This window comes from Chiloscyllium punctatum, chromosome 29 (assembly GCF_047496795.1).
Source record: "Chiloscyllium punctatum isolate Juve2018m chromosome 29, sChiPun1.3, whole genome shotgun sequence".
Lineage (NCBI taxonomy): Eukaryota > Metazoa > Chordata > Chondrichthyes > Orectolobiformes > Hemiscylliidae > Chiloscyllium > Chiloscyllium punctatum.
In genome coordinates this window covers 71,436,483-71,457,584 of record NC_092767.1, presented here as the reverse complement: position 1 = coordinate 71,457,584, position 21,102 = coordinate 71,436,483, and the positions used below count along the sequence as shown (strand labels likewise).

Sequence of the window (21,102 nt, the reverse complement as noted above, 5' to 3'; positions counted from 1 at the left end):
CTCCTGCTCCTCTGCAGTTTGACTGGCTGTGCTTTTCCAGCACCATGTTCTTGTCCATCTCTCAGCCAAGTTTCTGTAATAGCTATAATGTCCCCGTTCATATTTTTAAACATGCTGAGTTCATCAGCCTTAGCCATAAGACCCCTTGCACTGAAATAAACTTAATTTAGCTCTTCAGAGTTACTGTGTTCTCTGACTGTCACTTGTCATCTTTTCTAATTAATGAGCTGCCCTTACATTCAGAACCTTTCCCCATCTGTTTACACTGCTACTTAGAGTGGGGGGAGTGGAAGAATTCTATCAGTATAAAGTCTCCCTTTAATGTAATGAGCAAATCTCCTTGCTAAGATATTGGTCCCTCTTGCAGTTTAGGTCAGATCCATCCTTTTTGAACAGGTGTTTCCTATCCCAAAAGGCATTCCAATTGTCCAAAACCTTGAATCCCTGTACAGTACACCAGATCTTCAGCCATTGATTTATCGCCTTTAACCTTTTGTTCTTTCCCTCATTTGAGTTTGGTATTGGAGAAAACCAGAAATTTAATACTTTTTCTAACGTTCTATTTTGTAGTCTTCTACCATTCTTAAATTCACACCCTGCTGCTTTAATCTTTCCCTAAAAATGTCATTGCTACCAGTGTGTACGAAATTACTGTACTGACTTCTCAATTTCATCTTTATGCTTGGAATGTTTAGAGACATCCTTATTCTGAGCACTAGGAAAGCAACAAACCATCCTAAATTTACGGTCACTGCTGCAGAATCTCCTGTCTATGCTCCTGACAGGAGTGTCCCCATTAACAATTCTATTAAATTTTTTCAAGCACTGCTTAACAAAAGGACCATTCCGAGTGTCCAATATCCAACAACCCTTCCGTTTTCCTTGGAGAGACTAGCGCCCTCTATAGTTCTAAAACCTGAACATCTATTTGACAGAGGTGTGAGCACCACAGACCTTTTCCAACTGGAAGATTGTTTATCTTTGGTCTTCCCCACAAAATGAAACTCTGAATAAATGAAATGTGAAATTCAGGCAAAACTTCATTCACCAGAGTGGTGAGAATGTGAAACTTGCTACCTCAGGGAGTGTTGATGTGGGCAGGATAGATGTATTTAAAGAATGATCAGATAAGTAACAAGGGAGAAAGGAATAAAAAATGTTTTGGTGGAGTTAGACAAAGATTGAGGCGAGAGAGAGTGAGTGAGAACATTCCTGTGGAGCATTTGGCTGGTTGGTTCAAATAACTTGTGTTTTTGTGCTGTAAAATTCCAGTAAAGGTAGTTCTTTAACACAATGGTTGCATTCTTGTGTAACCCCACATTGTTTCTAAAGCACACTTTTTCTATAACGCTTAGCGTTAATGTCATTGTCTTACAGCCAAAGCACATTTTAAAAGTTCACGCTTTAGAAACCGCGTCCCCAGTCGTGTTAACAAAACGTGTTATTGTAGAATGACTTGTAATTTAATGGTTCTGGATTAGTGGTGCTGGAAGAGCACAGCAGTTCAGGCAGCATCCAAGGAGCAGCAAAATCGACGTTTCAGGCAAAAGCCCTTCAGGAATAAAGGCAGAGAGCCTGAAGCTTGGAGAGATAAGCTAGAGGAGGGTGGAGGTGGGGAGAAAGTAGCATAGAGTACAATGGGTGATTGGGGGACCTGTAATTTAATGGACTGTGTGAAAATTTCTTGTGCACTTGTTTGAAGTATTTTTGAATGAAATCTCAACAGGATGAAGTACTGACGGAATAATGATGGAACAATGAGATGAATTGCATGTGTATTTCTCAGCGTGTTTTCTAGTGGTGACCCTTTGGCTTTTTGTGGGTCTTTAGTGTAATCTCGGCAATGCTTTAACTGAAATAATACAGGTGAAATTGATTAATTATTGTCAAATGTACCCTAGATACAGTGAAAAGTTTTTGGTTTTTATGCAGTACAGGCAGGCACATCATACTGTTCAAAATATATACGGGCAGGAGGACAAAGGTGAGGAATACAAAGCTGAAGCTGCAGAAAAACTGCACAAAGTGAGATCAACATTTAAATTTAACATTTGAGGTCCATTCAGAAGTCTTAACAGTGGGAAAGAAGCTGTTCCTGCACTTGTTGATGCTTTTATATCTTCTGCCCGATGGAAGAGGTTGAAAGAGGTTATAACCATGGGTGGGGCCGTTGGTCATGTTGGCTGCCATTCCAAGGCAGCAAAGAATATAGATGGAGTCAATGAAAGGATGTTTACATGGTATGATGGACTAGGCTGTGTTCACAATTCTCTGTAGTTTTGTACAATCCTGGGAAGAGATTGAATAAAAATATAATTTTTAAATCCTAGAATTCAGATCATGCCCAGAAATCTGAACTTTATTAAACTGTTTCTAAGATCCTTTGAATTTCTGAATGAAATTCACGTTATGAAAATATTGGTTCTTTGCATTAAAAATTACTTTTTCCATAATGCAACAAGCTAACTTATCTCATTGTATTCCTAATCATTCTCCTTTTTTTTTTCTCTCCAGCATAAAATTGACTGGAAGGAGTAGAGGATGACTGGTGGTGTTGAGACAAAATCTCACCTGCATATTCAGATTGGAGGTAAGTAACATAAGAATGTGTTGACTGTGGAATAATCTAACTTCATGGACAAGTTGATCATGACATTGATTTGATTATGACATTATGCTTAGGTTCTCTGATCTAATCCCAAAAGGATTACATGGGTGATAGATATTGCCACAAGTGCCATTTAACTTAACTAAAAGATAGCAATCATTAAACATATTTTAACTTATCTAACCTTCTCTACTCCTTTAGCCTTAAGGCTGCTATAGATTTTCAAGGTGACTGCACTGTGGATTTTACTGTTTTGTCTCTATAAATTGAACAAAAATATAATTTGACGAAATGTGAGGCACTGCGTTTTGGTAATATAAAGGACAGGACCTGTACAGTTAATGGGGCCCTAGGGGGACCGAGAGACCTAGGGGTTCAGTACATAATTCTTTGAAAGTCACATCGCAAGTAGATAGTGTGGTTAAGAAAGCATTTAATGCACTTTCTCTCCTTTTGAGTACAGGAGTTAAGATGACATGTTGAGGTTGTAGAGGACATTGGTGCAGCCTCTACTGGAATATTGTCCAGTTCTGGTCATCCTATTAGAGGAAAGATATTATTAAACTGGAGAAGGTTCAGAAATGATTTATCAGGATGTTGCCAGGACTGGAGGGTTTGAGTTATAAATAGATGCTGGATAGGCTGGGACTTCTTTCACGGGAGCATCGGAGGGGTGGCCTTTTACAAGTTTATAAAATTGAGGGACAAGGATAGGATGAATGGCAAGTGTCTTTTCCCTAAACTAAGGGAGTTCAAGACTGGGGTGGGGGGGCATATTTTTATGATGAGAGGAGAAAGATTGAAAAGGGACCTGAGGGTCAGTATTTTTATATACTTTGTTTCATGTGTGGAATGATTTTCCAGAAAAAGTAATGGATGTGGGTACAATTACAATGTTCAGAAGACATTTGGATTAGTGCAGTAATAGGAATATGGGCCAGGCATGGGCAGGCCAGACTGCTTTAATTTGGGAATGTGGTTGGCGTGGACTAGTTGAACTGAAGGGTTTGTTTCCATGCAGTGTGACTGAAATTCTTTTGGTGATAAGTGAATGGAGGCACACTCCAGTTGGTTCTATGCCCATATCTCACCACTAATTGCATAGCAACATTACTGAACAGATAAAATCACTGCTGTAATCTCTGAAGACTAGTTATCTTGCTTGACTTTAGAGTTTGGTTGCTGTACAGATGTTTTGAGATTAGATTGTAGTTATTGTCTTGGCTTGTTAAAAATATCGATGAAATACCTTCTTACAAACACTCATTGTAAAAATTATACTTCAGCCTTGTGTGTTAGTTCAAAACCTTGCATTGCTTTCATCACTCATAACAGTCCTACAGGCATGCGTACTTCACCTTTAGAGAGCAACACAAGTTTGTAAAAACAAAATGTTCCCTCTTAATTTTCAAAAAAAAATTCAAGTGAGTAAGCATGCATCTTATCACCAATGCAGCTTAATTTCTAACCCTAGATAACTACTTCAACAACAAAAACTGCTGGACAAAATCAGCAGGCCTAGCAGAATTTGAGAGAGAAATAGTTGATATTTCAAGTTCAAATCGCTCTTAATTTCTTTAGTACTAAAGATGCCACGTTTGATTCAAAATGTGAACTTTGTGTCTCTCTTCACAGATGTTGCTAGACTTTAAGTTTCTCCAGTTTTTTTGGTTTCTGATTTCTAGCACTGACAGTGTTTTGCTCTTATTGATTTTTTTTTCTTCTCTCGTTTTCTTTTACAGGGATTTACTGGGACCAAATTTGTTAACTTCCTAGGACAGGAAGGATAATACTGAGGACCACAAAACCATGGGATTAGACGCTTGTTTTGCAAAAAGTGTCAGTTTATAACTCTGCTCCTTTTCAGATTGCTTGGAGTTCTATGGTGGTATGCTGTTGACCCTCTCAGGATGATTGGATAATTATGATGGCAAAAAAACAGGATGTGCGGATCCCAAACTACAGCATCAGTGTCGTGGGATTATCTGGAACAGAGAAAGAGAAGGGCCAGTGTGGTGTTGGGAAGTCATGTTTCTGCAATCGATTTGTCCGCCCTAAAGCCGATGAATTTCATCTTGATCACACGTCTGTCCTCAGCACCAGTGACTTTGGGGGCCGTGTTGTTAACAATGACCATTTTTTGTATTGGGGTGAGGTTGGTAGGACGGTGGAAGAAGGAGTTGAATGTCGAATTCATGTGGTGGAGCAAACAGAGTTCATTGATGATCAGACTTTTCAGCCGCATAGGAGCACCGCCCTACAACCCTATATTAAACGTGCTGCAGCTACCAAATTGGCGTCTGCTGAAAAGCTGATGTACATTTGCACTGACCAGTTGGGTCTGGAACAAGACTTTGAACAGAAGCAGATGCCAGAAGGTAAACTACTGATTGATGGTTTCCTTCTCTGTGTAGATGTCAGCCGGGGTATGAACAGGAATTTTGAAGAGCAACTTAAGTTTGTCACGAACCTGTATAACCAAATAATAAAAACAAAAAAGCCCATTGTGGTGGTGCTGACAAAATGTGATGAAGGTGTGGAAAGGTACATACGCGAGGCGCATTCCTTCGCCATGGCAAGAAAGAACCTCCAAGTGGTGGAGACATCAGCTCGATCAAACGTCAATGTGGAATTGGCCTTTAGTACTTTAGCACAGCTAATAGATAAAAGCAGGGCAAGACCCAAAATAACTCCATATTATGAAGCATTGAAACAACAAAGTCAGCTGATAGCTCATGGAAAAGATAAGTATGAATTTATCATTAGCCACTGTGTCACCCATCATAATGAAAGTTGGATGAATGCGACTAGAAAAATGCAAATGAAACCTGAATTCCAGGAGTATGTGGATCTAGAAGGAACTCTGAAGGCCAAAAAGCTGTTTGCACAGCATGTCCTGATGCTCAAGGACAAGCACATTGAACATTTAAAGAACAAATACCTTAATAGACTTGTGCTTGCTCTTGATGCCCTATTTCCAGATCTGAATGAGATTGAAAACTTGAACTGGCCCTTGTCACAGCAGAGATTGAAGACCAAGCAGGACTTCTCGACCTGGTTTGTTGTCCTTAGTGAGACACCATGGGATAAAACTGATCATATTGACAAAGTGGATGATGACCGAATTCCATTTGACCTGCTGGCTGGAAAATGTGCAGAAGATCAATTCAGAAAACATTTGGAGAAGCTGAAGAATGAAAGAAAGAGAGCTGAGATGAGGAAAGCTTTCAAAGAAAATCTGGGATCGTCTCCTTTCATAACCCCTGGAAAACCATGGGAAGAGGCTCGGAGTTTTGTTATGAATGAGGAATTTTATCAATGGCTCCAAGAGTCAGAGTACCAAGATATTTACAGTAGACATCAACGTGAGATTATTGATAAAGCCAAGGATCAGTTTCAGGAATTGCTTTTAGAGTATTCTGAGTTATTTTATGAATTAGAGTTGGACGCGAAGCCCAGCAAGGAGAAAATGGGTCTCATTCAGGATGTTTTGGGTGAAGAACAACGATTTAAGGCACTTCAAAAGCTGCAAGCTGAACGGGATGCCCTTGTCTTGAAACACATTCACTTTGTATACCATCCGACAAAAGAGACTTGTCCAAACAGTCAAAAATGTATGGACAGTAAAGTTGAACAGTTGTTGGCTGCTCGATTTTATCGATCTTCTGATCGAAGTCTCGTGAACTCTCATTTGCACTCGAGTGCTGACAAACTCAACCTTGTACTTCTTGGCAAGGATGGGCTTGCACATGAACTGGCTAATGAGATTAGAGTTCTGTGTACTGATGATAAGTATGTGCTTGAGGGCAAAATGTATGAATTATCATTACGACCAATAGAAGGAAATGTGAAACATCGGGTTAATTCTTTTCAGACATCTACCTTTCAACCTCATGGTTGCCTTTGCCTCTACAACTCCAAAGAATCACTGTATTACATAAAGGAGAGCTTAGAGAAACTGAAAGAGTCGACGTTAGACCGAAGGGACAATCACTTAGCACAGCTGCCTCTAACCCTAGTTTTGGCAAACAAAAGGGAGAGTGGTGGAGAAACACTACAAACTTTGAGGAACCATGGTCAACAACTTGCCAACAAATTGCAATGCCTTTTTGTTGATGTAACGTCACACAGTGTAGGTTCTGGGCGAAACTTCAGTGAATTGCAAATCAATCAGGCTTTGAAAGGCTTGTTGGATACCATGAAACGCAATTTGAATCTAGTAAGTGCATCCCCCAGCATTAAAGACTTAACTGATGCAGATCTTCGGGTAGTCATGTGTTTGATGTGTGGTGACTTATTTAATGTGGATGAAGTCCTCCTCTCTATCATTCAACCTCATTTTTGTAGTTCATTGCAGCCTGGGAACAGCAATTCAGTAATGCTTGAATTAACAATTGGAGCAGTACGTAGAAGTGTTGAAATATCAATCCTTTCCTATCATTCCTCTTTCAATATAAGGAAAAACCAGTTAGTCCATGGGTACATTGTTTTTTATTTGGCTAGGCGCAAGGCTTCTTTAGCAATGCTCCGTGCCTTTCTCTCAGATGTGCAAGACATCATACCTATTCAGCTAGTAGCAATCACTGAAGGAACTGAGGTGTCAGAGAGCGATGTTTCACGGGACCAGCTTGAAGAAGGCCAGGAAATTGCTCATGAAATCTGTGGAAGGTTTACTTCAATTTCTAGTGGACAGCCATTCCAACACAATGCGGAGATTTTTGCTAAATTTTTCAGAGATGCGACTGAAAAGAAAATCTTCGTTGAAGCTTCACACATGTATGACAATGCAGCAGAAGCCTGCAGCAACCCAGAAGATGTGTTTAACCTTTCTCCCAGGCCTGGCTCACCACTCAATAATTCGAACTGCTTTGACTATGAGGAGGACATTGAAGGTCCGCCACCCTATGTTGCACTTCAAGATGAAACTTCTGGGCCTCCATTGGCAAAAGAGCACCCTAAGCTCTTAATGGACCTTGAAGGGAATGACAGTTATTCACTATACAGCACTCCCAGCTCTTTTGAGAGGCTAAATAACAAAGTACCTCCTCCTGTAAAACCAAAGCCAATGGTACATTTTGACAAACTGATGAAGAAAATGGATTCCTCTGAAGGAAAGGAACCAGTCAGCAAAGAAATGCTGAGAAAGCCTTCAACAGTAAGTTGGGCACCTTCTGATGATGGATCATACACATCTGATTATGCAGAACCGATAGACACTTTGGTGAGACCAAGAGGGGATGAAGAGAATATCTACTCAGTACCACATGACAGCACCCAAGGCAAAATTATTACAATTCGGAATTCCATTTCTGCAAAATCACAATCAAATGGAAGTGGTAATGGGTCAGATAGTGAGATGGACATCAGTTCTTTGGAGCGCCAGAGAAAACTCTCCTCTGTGAGCAAACCATTGTTGTACAGGGACCGGTCCAAAAGATTAGGCAGGTTTGCAAGTTACCGAACAAGTTTCAGTGTTGGTAGTGATGATGAGCTTGGGTCTGTGTCATCACAGAAGAAAGCAGAAGCTGATTCTTCACTTCCTAAGGGTGATACTGCAACAAATACTTTTGAACCGGATGGAGATGAGTCAAAGCGAGGGAAGCTGCTTCGTAGTTTGAGAAGGCCAACATCAAGGGTAAGAGTCCTGACTTCAATACAGAATTCTAAAATGACTGAACTAAAGGGCATGTACTCAAGTCATAATTTAAAGTACGGGAAAATGATACAGAAGAAATTTTGACATAGAAAATGCAATTTGTTAATAATTTAAGATTTACCACACATGGCATTATTGTGGTCACCTGACAGGCCTGGTATTTCAGAAGCCTGGATCAATGATTTGGAAGCGCAAGTTCCAAACCTGCTTTGACCTGTGAGAATTTAGTTTAATTAAATCTGGAATGTAAAATTTGCTCTAGATTAGGAATCCACTAACAAGTTGTCTGAAAAATCCCATTTACTCGCGAGTGCTCTTTTAGGAAAGGAACTCCTGCTTCTTGCCCTTCTTTGATCTGTATCTGCCTTCAGATCTGCCAGACATGTAGTTGACTCTTAACTTCTCTCCTAAATGGCCTGGCAATTCTCCCAGCAAGGAAACAGCACTATCTTTTGAGAGAATTGGGGATGGGCAATAATTTTTGGTTTTCCAGTATTGCCCACTTGCATAAAGAGCACAAAGTATGTTGTTGCTTTTGTGTTTCCAAAGAATTTTTAAAAAAACTATAATTTTGCACACTAACTTTATACATGTAGAGGCATATTTTGCACTGTACAACTCACAAATACTGAAGGTGCTAAGTCTTGCTGTTGGTAGAGGTATTTTATAGTGATTAATTGAGTATCGACTAAGAGGAGATTTAGAATGATGAAGTTTGTTAGATTCAGTGCTAAATCTCTTGCAACAAATGGACACAGTCACTGAGCAGTTTGCATTTATCCAATGCCACTAATGTAGGAAAAGACCCCAAGGCACTTCACAATTGAACAAATGTTGATAGTGACCCTGTCAATATTAGAATGGCTAGCTAACAGCTTGGTTGAAAAGAGTGGTTTTAATGGTTTTTGGAGAGATCTGGCTGAATATATTGCTGTAAATGGGTCAAAGAGACTTTGGGTTGGGGCCTATGGGCCCTTAGAACTTTAGGTTAACTTCTAATGCTTCTCTGTTGCATAGAGTTAGATTTTTATGTTCGAGTGCTGATGTGATGGTGGAACTCTTAACTTTTAACTTTTAAACTTGGAGTGAGAGATGTTGTGAATCCAGTGAAGCTAATGCAGCTATATTTATGCACTAGACCATTGAAGACTTGTTGTGTTCAACAGTGTCTTGTCTTGAGTAATAACTGCTCTTATTAAAAGGAATTTGAAGTTCTCCTCCTGCGATTGCCAACTACCTTAAGTTTCAATTTTGGAAAGATACTACACAAATAGAATAATACTCTGCCTTGAAGGTACAAAGAACTGCTTCAGAAGATCTTTGAATTCAGCCCATGTACGCAAGTAGGTTTATAAAGCCATTAAGGTCCCTTCTAGTTTTAGCAATTGGGCCTATTACATTTTTTGAAAATATTCCATTTCATTTGATTTTCCGTGGTTGACCTTAGCTTGCTTTTAGCCCTGTAATCACAGGGAGTCTCATTTTTTGACAGTCTTCTACTTCTATGTTGTCCTTTTTTTCTTTTGTCTCTTCTGTCTTAGTATTTTTCACCCCTTTTCTTCAAAATAAAAAGCTGTGCTTGTGTTGAAAGCTGATTATTACCATTTCTGAGCTGGGTAAATACAGGATGAACCACACTAGAAAGTGCATGAATGTGGTTGGCTGTCATGCGCCATGCAGTAAAATTCCTATTTAACACACACTATCTTTGCCCACAAGTATAGTTTAAGACACATAATTATAAACTGTTAATGCTTGTTCACATCTTGTTTAAAAAAGGAATTCTTCCCTCCATTCAATTTTCTGTTGCAGACCTATCTCCGTATTGACTTTTTCAAGGATGACATTTACTCCCAGTCACCAGTTTGAGTGGTGTTTCTTCACTTGACTGAGCAGGCCAATTTCTTAACCCACAGATGTATGGGAAAAGATGATCCACAAATCAGTGGGGTGTTATGGACCAGACCAAAACCCCCTTAAGATTTATTTAGAAGATAGCCTAGATCCCAACTTCTCTTACTTTGAAAGGCACATGTAAGGCATTGTGTTCCAGATGCAATTCGATTTGTCAAACTACCAGGCTTGAGGCAAAACCTATTTCATTCTTACATTCCATTTAAAGTACAGACAAAATGCTAATTTTTAAAAAAATTAGCTTAACTGTGACTCTCAAAATACCTAACAAGATAATGTATGATTACTACCACTGATTAGCTGTTCCAGGGTAGTAACATCCTGTAAACACCCTTGGCAAAGACATTCAGTAACATTGATGGTTCACATGGAATTCTATAGTCTAGGATGAAAGAATATCAAGAGAAAACTATGTTTGTGTGTGTGTGTCTGTTGTCTGTCTATCTCTAAAATACAGAACTCTCGTGTTTTGCTGTAGCAAGGAGAGATGAATAGCAGTTTCCAAACTCCAGCTGTTGGAAGTTAAACTAAAGTCCTGGTTCTTTGGGAACTTTATCCCATCCCTTCATACTGCTTCTCTTCAAACTGTTAAAAGAAAACCCAAGGCACCTCAAGCTGTTTATTGGGTTGGAAGTGTGCTGATCACCTCTGTCTCAACCTCTCTTCGTAAAACAACCACGACAAATACACCTCTTAAAACCATAATATTGTCATATGGTCCAGATTGCTTGATTGACTTCCTTTCTTTTTCTCTCTCTGCCTCATCATTAAGATGTAACCCAAAGCATGATACAGCTTGATGGATACATTGTTACCATTTTAAATGATTGGTTACAATTCCTCCAAGTTATTAATGTCAATGCTGCTGTCCTTCAAGGAAATCTTTTACAATGTCTTTTGAGTACCTTCTTTGTTCTTCCCTGGAATGTCAGCTATTTGTGGGTTGAAGAAAAGGACCTGGTAGGCATAATGGTTATGGCCATTCGGTCAGTATCCAGTCCACTGAATTTAATTTTTTTTTGCAATATTTTTATGAATGTTTGTAGAGCTGGCTTCAAGAGGAACGCAATATTTTCGTGAGATTTTCCCATTGAATCTACAGTGTGTAGCAGATATGTTGCTGATGGAATTTCTTTTGCTCTTATGTTACTAAATGCACCATCAAAGTCTCACTAATTCTCTGTCCACTAGGACTATAGATGGTCTTTATTAACACTAACTAGTTTTATAGCAGGCTGATCTGGTACAGCTGATCTAATGCTCGACCTCCTCATCAATGGTGACCTTTTGAGAGAAGTGATACTGCTCTTTGAGAATATCTCTTTCATAAGAATGTGGAGTAAATACAGCCACCAGGGCAATGGTAGAGTGTCAATTTGGAGATGTGGGCTGACACACGGCCACATTCTGGTGAGCTTCCTCCTTGGGTCTTCAAAGTATTATTACTTGATTATTAATCCAGAGACCCTACTAATGTTCTGGGAACTTTGGTTTGAGTCCTGCCATGGCAGATGGTGGAATTTGAATTCCATAAAAAAGAAATCTGGAATTAGCAGTCTAATGGTGACCGTGAAAAACCATTGTTGATTGTTTGGGGGGGGAAAAAAACACCTGGTTCACTGATGCCTTTTTTTTTTAGGGAAGGCAACCACTGTCCTTGTCTGGTCTGATGTGGAGAAGCTGCTGACAGCTAGTGCTTCTGAATGAACCTATTGGACTACAACCTGTTATGTGATTTTTAACCTTACCTGGTCCTACATGTGATTCCAGATCCACAGCAATGTGATTGACAATAATTGTCCTCTGGGCAGTTAGGGATGGGCAATAAATGTTGGCCTGGCCAGTGATGCCCACATCTCATGAATGAATAAATAAAACATGTTAACACCACTAAGCAGTTAAAATGTTTGAAGTGATTGACTACTTAGATTGTAAATAGTATGAGGGATATCATTAAACTTGCTTGTCTGAAATTTGAAGATATCCATATCAGATCTGCCACACGCAAGAGTTGCATCAAGCAGTTTGAGGATTATGAAGTTTCTGGAAATATCCAGATGTTTGCAACATAGTCCATGGAACTTTGATTTAGTGAGTCCTCTCTTCAATGTAGATAGCAGTCAGTTACTAGATTCCTTTAGTAGTGGATTCTAATCTATAAGTGAATATACAGATATTATATAAAAGCAAACTGAGCGCCATACTGAAAATGACATTAAATTTTCCAATTTTATTTTAAGAAAAAGCATTATTTAACTTGTAGTGTATTGATTAGTGGTTGTGACTTATAGGTTGTAAGTCCTCTCTCCCTCCTCCACTTCCCTCCACCCCCTCCCAACTCACTCACTCATTCTCACTCATATGGGTGGCTTTAGTGGCAATACTGCCTGTTAATTACTGCATAGGGATTTTCACACAATTTTCTTAGTTATACCACCATCTGGGAATGGCAAATGAAGGGTGGACGCTTGCATTGGAGGCAGGAAATATTATACTGGAATGCACATTAGTTTTTCTGCTTTATTGCCACAGGCAGGACTTAGTGGTATTTTGAATGCAGTCATTGAGTTTGTTGATTTTGGAGGAAGCAATAAGGTCCCACATTTCTAGAGGTTTGAGAAGTATGAAGACATTTTCTGTTCTTGTCTGCAACTTCCCTTGTCTTTCCTCTTTTCCCCCGAAGATGATGGCTTAGTGATTGCTTATATACGTAGGCCCAAATAATCATTCTTCATTTATAAATCAGGATAGTGCTTATGGTTGTTATTGCTGTATGAAGCCTAATAACTCATTTAGTAATATCCATTGGTGCAGTTACTTACAAGCTGGTGATTTCTGAATTAACAGCTATCATTGTCACTGGATGGAGTGTGGAGTTGCACCTGAGATAAGTTAAGTAAGCAAATATCAAGGTTTTTTTTGTGATTAGAAGTGTATATTTTATATATTAGTATTTTTGGAATTTGGACCTCCATTGGAGAGGCAGGCAGGTATTAGTTACTTCTCTGAGGGTTTTTTAAAAGTCTGTCCTTCCAGAATATTGTTTAATTCCAACATTTTGTCAGAGAGCAGGTGACTGCAAACTTCCGTGGCATTGATGGGAAGATGTTTTTTCTTTTTGATTTATGACCAGTTGAGTTTAGAAGACACACCACTGTTGAGTTTAGAAGCATGTTTAACTTCTCTCCTAGAAGAATGATTAAGGACATAATTCACTTCAAGAGCGTTAAGTTTGTGAAGTGTTCTAATCAGGGGGATTTGCTTAAATCTGCAGGTTATCTCAGATTTTTTTTAGTAGTTCATGCTAACATATTTGGAAAGGACTCATCTAATAATCTTCGTAGTCTGTGGCAAGGAGACTGCTCTGAGTCAATTGAGTTGAATCCTAGAGTTGTGATATAACATGCAATTTATCTGGAATTGAATTTCTGCAATGGATAGTGTCAGGAAATGGGCTGAAAGCTTTTGTTTTGCTGCGTGCTTTGAGGTAATTCTTACCTAATTAGCTTGTTTTTAAAATTTATTTTGTCTCAACATTTTCTGCTGTGTTCAAAAAATTTAGTCTTGTGTATGGCTGTGACTAATCACCACTTTCTAAACTTTTTAAAAAATAAGTCATTGTGCTCCGTTTTATTTTGGGATCTCACTTGTCCAGTGGCATTATCAGCTGTAATCTCTGTGCTTCACATGATAGGATTCCATTTTGTGAATCTATACGTAGAATCAGAAATGCCCAAAATATTTGTTTGAAAATACAGAGCTTCAATATGGCTGGATAAAAAGATGCCTCTATCCTTAGACTCCACGTGCCAACCATTCAGTGCTATTGCCTTTATACAGCATAAGATGTTACTTAGATTTTTTTTTGTTGATGTCCTGATTAGTATAAGATAAGCTTTCGCAATTGCCTTTTTTTAAATGAGAAAACAACACTCAGCGCTGAAAATAAAGATAAATTCATGCCAGTGCTGAGATGACAGGACTATTCTAAGCATTTTGGGCAGCACAGTCGTTCAGTAGTTAGCATTGCTGCCTCACAGTGCCAGATACCCAGGTTCGATTCCACCCTCTGGCAACCATCTCTGTGGAGTTTGCACGTTCTCTCCATGTCTACGTGGGTTTCTACCAGGTGCTCCAGTTTCTTCCCACAGTCCAAAAATGTGTAAGTTACATGGATTGCCCGTGCTAAATTACGCACAGTGTTCATGGGTGAGTGGGTTAAGTGCGTTAGCTATGGAAAATGCATGGTTTTGGGATGGGGTTGCGTGGGTGCTCTTTAGAGGGTTGGTATGGGCACATTGGGCTGAATGACCTGGTTCCACACTGTAAGGATTCTTAAAACAAAATAAAATCTGTTCGGCATTTAGGAATTTCTTTTCCTAGTTGGTTGAAAGTTGTATTCTGTTACTTGAATAGAAATAAGCAGTGCATTATTCAAAATGTTTAAGCTTTAGAGAAGGGATTGTACTGTGAAATGGTGAGATCTATTCTAAGTAATTTTGTTTTTTGCCCTCTTGTGAAAGATAGTCAAGAAGAGTGGGTTATTTTCTACCTTGTGAATTGAGCACTTCTCATGCCAGTGTCAGAGAGGCTAGATATGAGAGTCAAGTTTTTGGTGCTCTTTCTCCATTCTAAATATGAATTTCATGACCAGATCCAATCTCAATACTGACTCTGCACATTCTCCTGTGTTTGAACATAACTGCTAGCTTTATGCTACTTTACAGTGTGGACATGCACCCATTGACTGACTATTAGATCAAAGTAGCTGAAAGCCATTCTAGTTAGGACATTGCAGCTGTGTTAAGATGAGGCTTCGATTCAATTAGTCTGGGCTTGTTTTAAACCTAGGTCCCAGAGGTTGAAGGCCAATGTTGTCAACAACCATGTCCCAGTTCTCCAGTGGGTAATGATTAAATCTGTGAATGATGCAATAGCTCTCAAGTTACAAGGCTCCACATTCCTGGGAATAATAAAATGTTCCATTTAGGTTTCTGTTTTCTATTGCTTACTATTGTGCAGTGTCTGGTATACTTTTGGCACAATGGTCCGATAACCAAGCCAGTCAGATCCAGATGGCCTAAGTACTATTGGTTCTCACACTTATGTCAATTGGACAATACTGTACACTATTGTAAAACCTGGCACGAGGCATGCTAATTGTTGGCATTCAACTTTGGGACTTGTTCTAAAATTCTGAATTCCAAGTACTATTAATATTCTCTTCAATTTCAGACTATTCAGGCCCATATCTGACAATGTTTCCAACTTCAATTCACCACTTCAACTGCACTTCTGATGCATCTGAGACCTGCAAGGAAGTTTCAATGTTCACACCTGATACTTGTTATGGGAATTTCAAAATACAAGTGCGGTGACTCCTTACTACAGCAACATTTAGATTGATTGCTCACTTGTGCCCCCCACTTCAGTCATTTCCAGTACATTTATAGAAGAGAGGTCTGAGATTTGATTGAAGTGTACAAAGTCCTGAATGGTCCTGACAAGTTGGATGTGGAAACACATTTCATTTTGTGGGATTGTCCAAAACTTCTAGGTTGCCTTTTTAGGTGGAACTGTTGTCTCTGACTCCTGTGCAACTTTGAATCTGTAGAAGGCAGTGGAGGCATGGTCATTGAATATTTTTATGGTGAAAGTAGATTCTTGTTGAAGGAAATTGGATGTTATGGGGATATGGCCAGCATGGTGGCTCAGTGGTTAGCACTGCTGCCTTAGCGCCAGGGACCCAGGTTCAATTCCCACCTCGGGCAACTATCTGTGTGGCGTTTGCACATTCTCCGTGTGTCTGTGTGGGTTTCCTCCCACAGTCCAAAGATGTACAGTTTAGGTGAATCGCCATGCTAAATTGCCAATTGTGTTCTGTGCATTAGTCAGGGGTAAATGTAGAGGAATGGGTCTGGGTCGTTTGCTCTTTGGAGGATTGGGGTGGACTTGTTATGGGCGGCATGGTGGCTCAGTGGTTAGCACTGCTGCCTCACAGCGCCAGATACCTGGGTTCAATTCCCGCCTCAGGCAACTGTCTGTGGGGAGTTTGCACATTCTCCCCATGTCTGCGTGTGCTCCGTAGTGTTAGGTATAGGGGAATGGGTCTGGGTGCATTGCTGTTCGGAGGGTCGGTGTGGATTTGTTGGGCCGAAGGGCCTGTTTCCACACTAAGTAATGTAATGTAATCTAATCTAAACAAACAGATAAGTCATGATCTTATTGTAGGGCAGGCCATAAAATGTCGCAGCAGAAATAGACTATTCTGCCCATCATGCCTGCTCCACATTGAATGAGGTCATGGCTAATTTGATGATCATCCATTCCACTTTCCTGCCATTTCTCCAGAGTACTTAATTGTCTTGCTAATTCAAAATATGTACATTGCTCTTAAATTACTTGATCCAACCCTGACAGCCCTCTGAGAAGAAATTTCTCCTCCTCTCTGCCTTAAATAGGCAACCTCTTACCGTGAGAGTATGCCCTCTGGTCCTTGATTCTACCACAAGAGGAAACAACCTCTCATCTACCCCCTCAATCCATCTCAGAATCTTATATGATTCAATAACCTCTGCTATTCTAAAGGACCGTGATTACACACCCAACCTGTGCAACTCTCCTTGGGGGGGAAAAACCCCTCCATACCCAGTGTTATGAACCAGGCCAGATCCCCTCAAAACATTTCAAGAAGGTAGCCGCGACCCTAACTTTGCGAGTTGCTTTAAGCATGTGTACAGTGGATATTCCAGGCTCGTCAAACCACTTTTTTTTTAAGAAGCGACTTATTTGCAAGATTACAGAATGAAACACAACAAAAGAGAAAGAATACCAAATAATTTAACCTATCTGAAACCCCAACAGATTATCCCGACTTAATAATGCTGTTCCAAATACTTGTAACAATCCCAATAAACATCTCTTGGCACAAAAGGTAAAATCAAACACAGGCTCTTACAGGAGAGAGGTCAAGAGAGATCAGCATGGACCTGCTTCTTTGAGTCCAGCAGCTTTTTACCACGCTACAGCTGAAAACCAAACCAAACCAGAGAAAAGCTGAGCTGGGAGAATTAGCCACTCCCCTTTCATTATACAAGTGTTTTTTCTTCCAAAAACCTGAGTTTGCCTGAGGCAGTATTTGCTAGCTATAATCAAACTGGGCCTAAAACCATACAACTTAAACTTTTCGGAGTGTGTATCTTTCACGACTTCTGTAGGGGGTGGAAAAGAAATTCAAGGGTAACCTAACCTTGTTAAAGGAGCAGCTTTCACCACACCAGGATCAAACTAGTCAACCTTTTTACTGGCCTGCTTCAGTGCCAGTATATAATTCCTTTGAAAAGGGCTCCAGAATTTTTCATCCTATTCTGTGTTGTCTGACAAATGTTTCATATGGTTTCTCCATTCCTTTTGAAATGAAGACCAACAGCCCTTATGCCTTCCCAGTTAACTGCTAGACTTGCACAATAGCATTTTGTGACTGTTATTTGGCTCTATTCTTTCTGCCAAAGTGCGCCACTCCACATTTTCCCAAATTACATTCCATCTGAGATTTCTTTTGCCCACTCATAACCTGTTTATATCATTCTGCAGGGTCATTGTAGCACCTTCACCACTTGCCTTACCGCCCATTTTAGTGTTACCTGCAAGTTTCAGTACCATGAAAGTCTCTTTAATTCTGTCATCCAAGTCATGAATGCATATTGTAAATAATTGCAGCACCAGCGCTGCTCCCTGTGGCACTCCACGAGTAGTTATAGGTTGTAACTTGAAAATTTCCCCTCTGCCCCAATCCTGCCAAAAGATATCACATTGCTGGTTTGCCTTTTAATCTTCTTCTGCTTATTAATTTTCCATGTTAGAATAAATTAGTCAGGCATGATGTCCACTTTTGTGAAGAATTGCTGACTCGGCTTGATTATACAGGTTCTGCTATAACACTCGTTTCATCAGTGCAAATTGGCAACAATGCAATTGACGAATCATGGACACTGTTTGGAAAATGTGAATTTTGTACTGAACAGATAACTGTTCTCTATTAGTGATCTTCTATGGTGTGCTTTTTAGCAATTTTCCATAGTGCAATTTTCTATAGCACGAGATTGTAGAGGAAACAACTATCAAGTTATAGCAGAGCAACCTGTACTGGGTGTTTCAAATTGTTCAGATATTATATCCTTTATAAAGCTCTTAACATTTCCAATGACACGTTAAGCTAATTGGCCTATACTTAGCTGTCTTTTCTCTCTTTTTTTTTATTTTTGAGTAAAGGTGACACATTGCCAGTTTCCTAACTGTTGGAACTCTTCCAGGATCTGAGGATTCTTGAAAGATTACTGCCAGTGCACCCACAATCTCTGTCGCTACTTCCTTTAATGTCTGAGATGCAGCTCATCAGGTGCAGGAAACCTATTGTCCTTTTAGCCCCATTTGTTTCCCTACTCTTTCTTTCTCTAGTAATATTTATATTTTATTTCTCCCCTCCCTTTTAGCCCACTGATTAGTTCATATCCTTTTGGAATGCTCTTCATGTCTTCTATCGTGAAGACTAATGTAAAGTATTTATTAACTCCTGTAATGTCCTCGTTCCCTATTAATTTCCCAGCCCCATTCTCTAAGGGGCTCATGTTCACGGTTGCCTTTCTCTTTTTTTGATATATTTTAAAGAAGCTCTTGCTATCCTTTTTTTATTACTTTGGTTTAACCCTAAAGTTCACTTTCAAGTTTTTTTTTGTTGGTCAACGTTTTGGTTTTTAAAACTTTCCTGATCCTTTGGCTTACTACTAGCCTGTATGTAGCATACAGCGTACAATTGCATTTTTTTTTCCCTGCTTGTTAGTATCCTTGAGTCCCTTGGTTAACCATGTTTGGTTTATACCTTATACCTCCACAGGGATATATCTTTGAGTTGTGAATTATTTCCTTAAGCATCTGACAATGTTCATCAATGTCTTTGCTGCTAAACACCTTTCCCGGTCCACTGCAGCCAAATTTATATTCATTTCTTTGTAGTTACACTCATTAAAATTTAGCACAGTTATTTCTGATCTAAATTTCTCATTCTATCATGCTATGAACACTGTCTCCTAGGGGCTACTTTACTCTGAGATCATTGAATAAACCTGTCTTATTGCACATTATCAGATCAAATGGTCTGGTCCTTGGTCGGACCCACAACATGTTCCGGAAACCTGTCCTGAATAAACGTTGAATTCTTCTTTATGGCTACCACTTGCAATTTTTGGTTCTCCCAATTTGGATTAAGATTTAGTGATTAACATATTACCTTTTTGACATGCCTTCCCATTATTAGAGATAAACTATCCCTTAATTTATTCTGCTCTATGATATATCTGCTGTTAGGCAGCTGTAGACTATTCCCATCTGTATCATCTTCCCTGGTTATTTCTTAACTCCACCTGTTGGGTTCTATATACTCCAATCTATAACTTCTTTCTATTATACTTGTTCTATTTTGTACTAGCAATCTACCCACCACCCTTTCTTTCCTGCCTGTCATTTTGGAAAGTCAAATACCTCTGAATATTTAGATCCCAGCTTTGATCTCCTTGAAGCCAAGTCTCTGGCTATGTGACGTGTCCCTAATTCAAATAGTTTGTTCAAAATGCTATGTGCCTTTTTAATAATGAACCATTAATTTTGCTACTTTACTGTTTAATCCTTCTTTGACCCTATTTACTGCTAATTTTTAATGTTTGTTCACTCTGTCTCTTCCTGTCCCCCTCTGTTTATCACAACCTACATAACTGTCCTGCAATACCCATATCTTTTAGCAGAAGTAGGGATCACAGCCTAAGAATAAGGGGTAAGCCATTCAGGACTGAGATGAGAAAGAGTTGTGAACCTGTGGAATTCTCTCCCACAAAAAGCTGTTGGTGCCAGTTTGTTAGATATATTCAAGATGGAGCTGGACGTGGCCCTAGCAGCTAAAGGGATCAAGGGGTACGGAGCGAAAGTGGGAAATAGGATACTGAAAGTACACAATCAACCATGATCATACTGAATGGTGGTGCAATCAAGAAGGGCCAAAAGGCCTGCTTCTGCTTTTTTTTTGTTTAATATGCACTGTCCAGAATCCCGAACCTCTTTAGGTTAAAGCCCCCTCTGGGCCCAGTCTGTTTCTAGTGAAGCCTATCCCACTGAGCATGTTCCCTTCTACTCCAGTACAGATGCCACTGCAACCCAGTCCTTCTACACCAGTCTTTGCATCATACATTTAAGTCTTTCTATCATTTGCACTACAGACCAGTAAGTCTTTCGTCTGTAAGGTGTGAGAGAGGATTCTGAGGGATAGGATTTATGACCATCTGGGAGAGCATGGCTTGATTAAATGCAGTCAACACGGTTTTGTGAGGGCAGGTCATGCCTCACAAACCTTATCGAGAATGTGACTAGCAAAGTTGATGAGGGTCAAGCCGTGGATGTGGTGTATGTGGACTTCAGCAAGGCATTTGATAAGGTTCCTCATGGTATGCTCATTCAGAAGGTCAGGAGGAATGGGATACAGGGGAACTTAGTTGTCTGGATGCAGAATTGGCTGGCCAACAGAAGACAGTGAGTGGTAGTGGAAGGAAAATATTCTGCCTGGAGGCGAGTGGTGTTCCACAGGGCTCTGTCTTTGGGCCTCTTCTGTTTGTAATTTTTATTAATGACTTGGATGAGGGGATTGAAGGATAGGTCAGCAAGTTTGCAAACGACACAAAGGTTGGAGGTGTAGTTGACAGTATAGAGGGCTGTTATAGGCTGCAGCGGGACATTGACAGGATGCAGAGATGGGCTGAGAGGTGGCAGATGGAGTTCAACCTGGATAAATGAGAGATGATGCATTTTGGAAAGTCGAATTTGAAAGCTGAACACAGGATTAAGGATAGGATTCTTGGCAGTGTGGAGGAACAGAGGGATC

At 39.8% G+C, this 21,102-nt stretch overlaps 1 protein-coding gene across 4 annotated transcripts in view; it reads left to right on the top strand.

Moving 5' to 3' along the window:
* Positions 1–21,102, top strand: part of arhgap35a (Rho GTPase activating protein 35a) — a 147,755-nt gene that overhangs the window by 44,646 nt on the left and 82,007 nt on the right. For 2 of the 4 annotated variants that reach the window (XM_072549375.1, XM_072549374.1), the window contains exons 2-3: positions 2,515–2,590; positions 4,476–8,243. In XM_072549375.1, coding sequence (XP_072405476.1) covers positions 4,533–8,243 — 3,711 coding nt within the window. In that variant the 5' untranslated portion in view covers positions 2,515–2,590; positions 4,476–4,532. Of the gene's footprint in view, positions 1–2,514; positions 2,591–4,350; positions 8,244–21,102 lie in introns of all 4 variants that reach the window. The other 2 variants (XM_072549373.1, XM_072549372.1) reach the window with 1 other exon arrangement.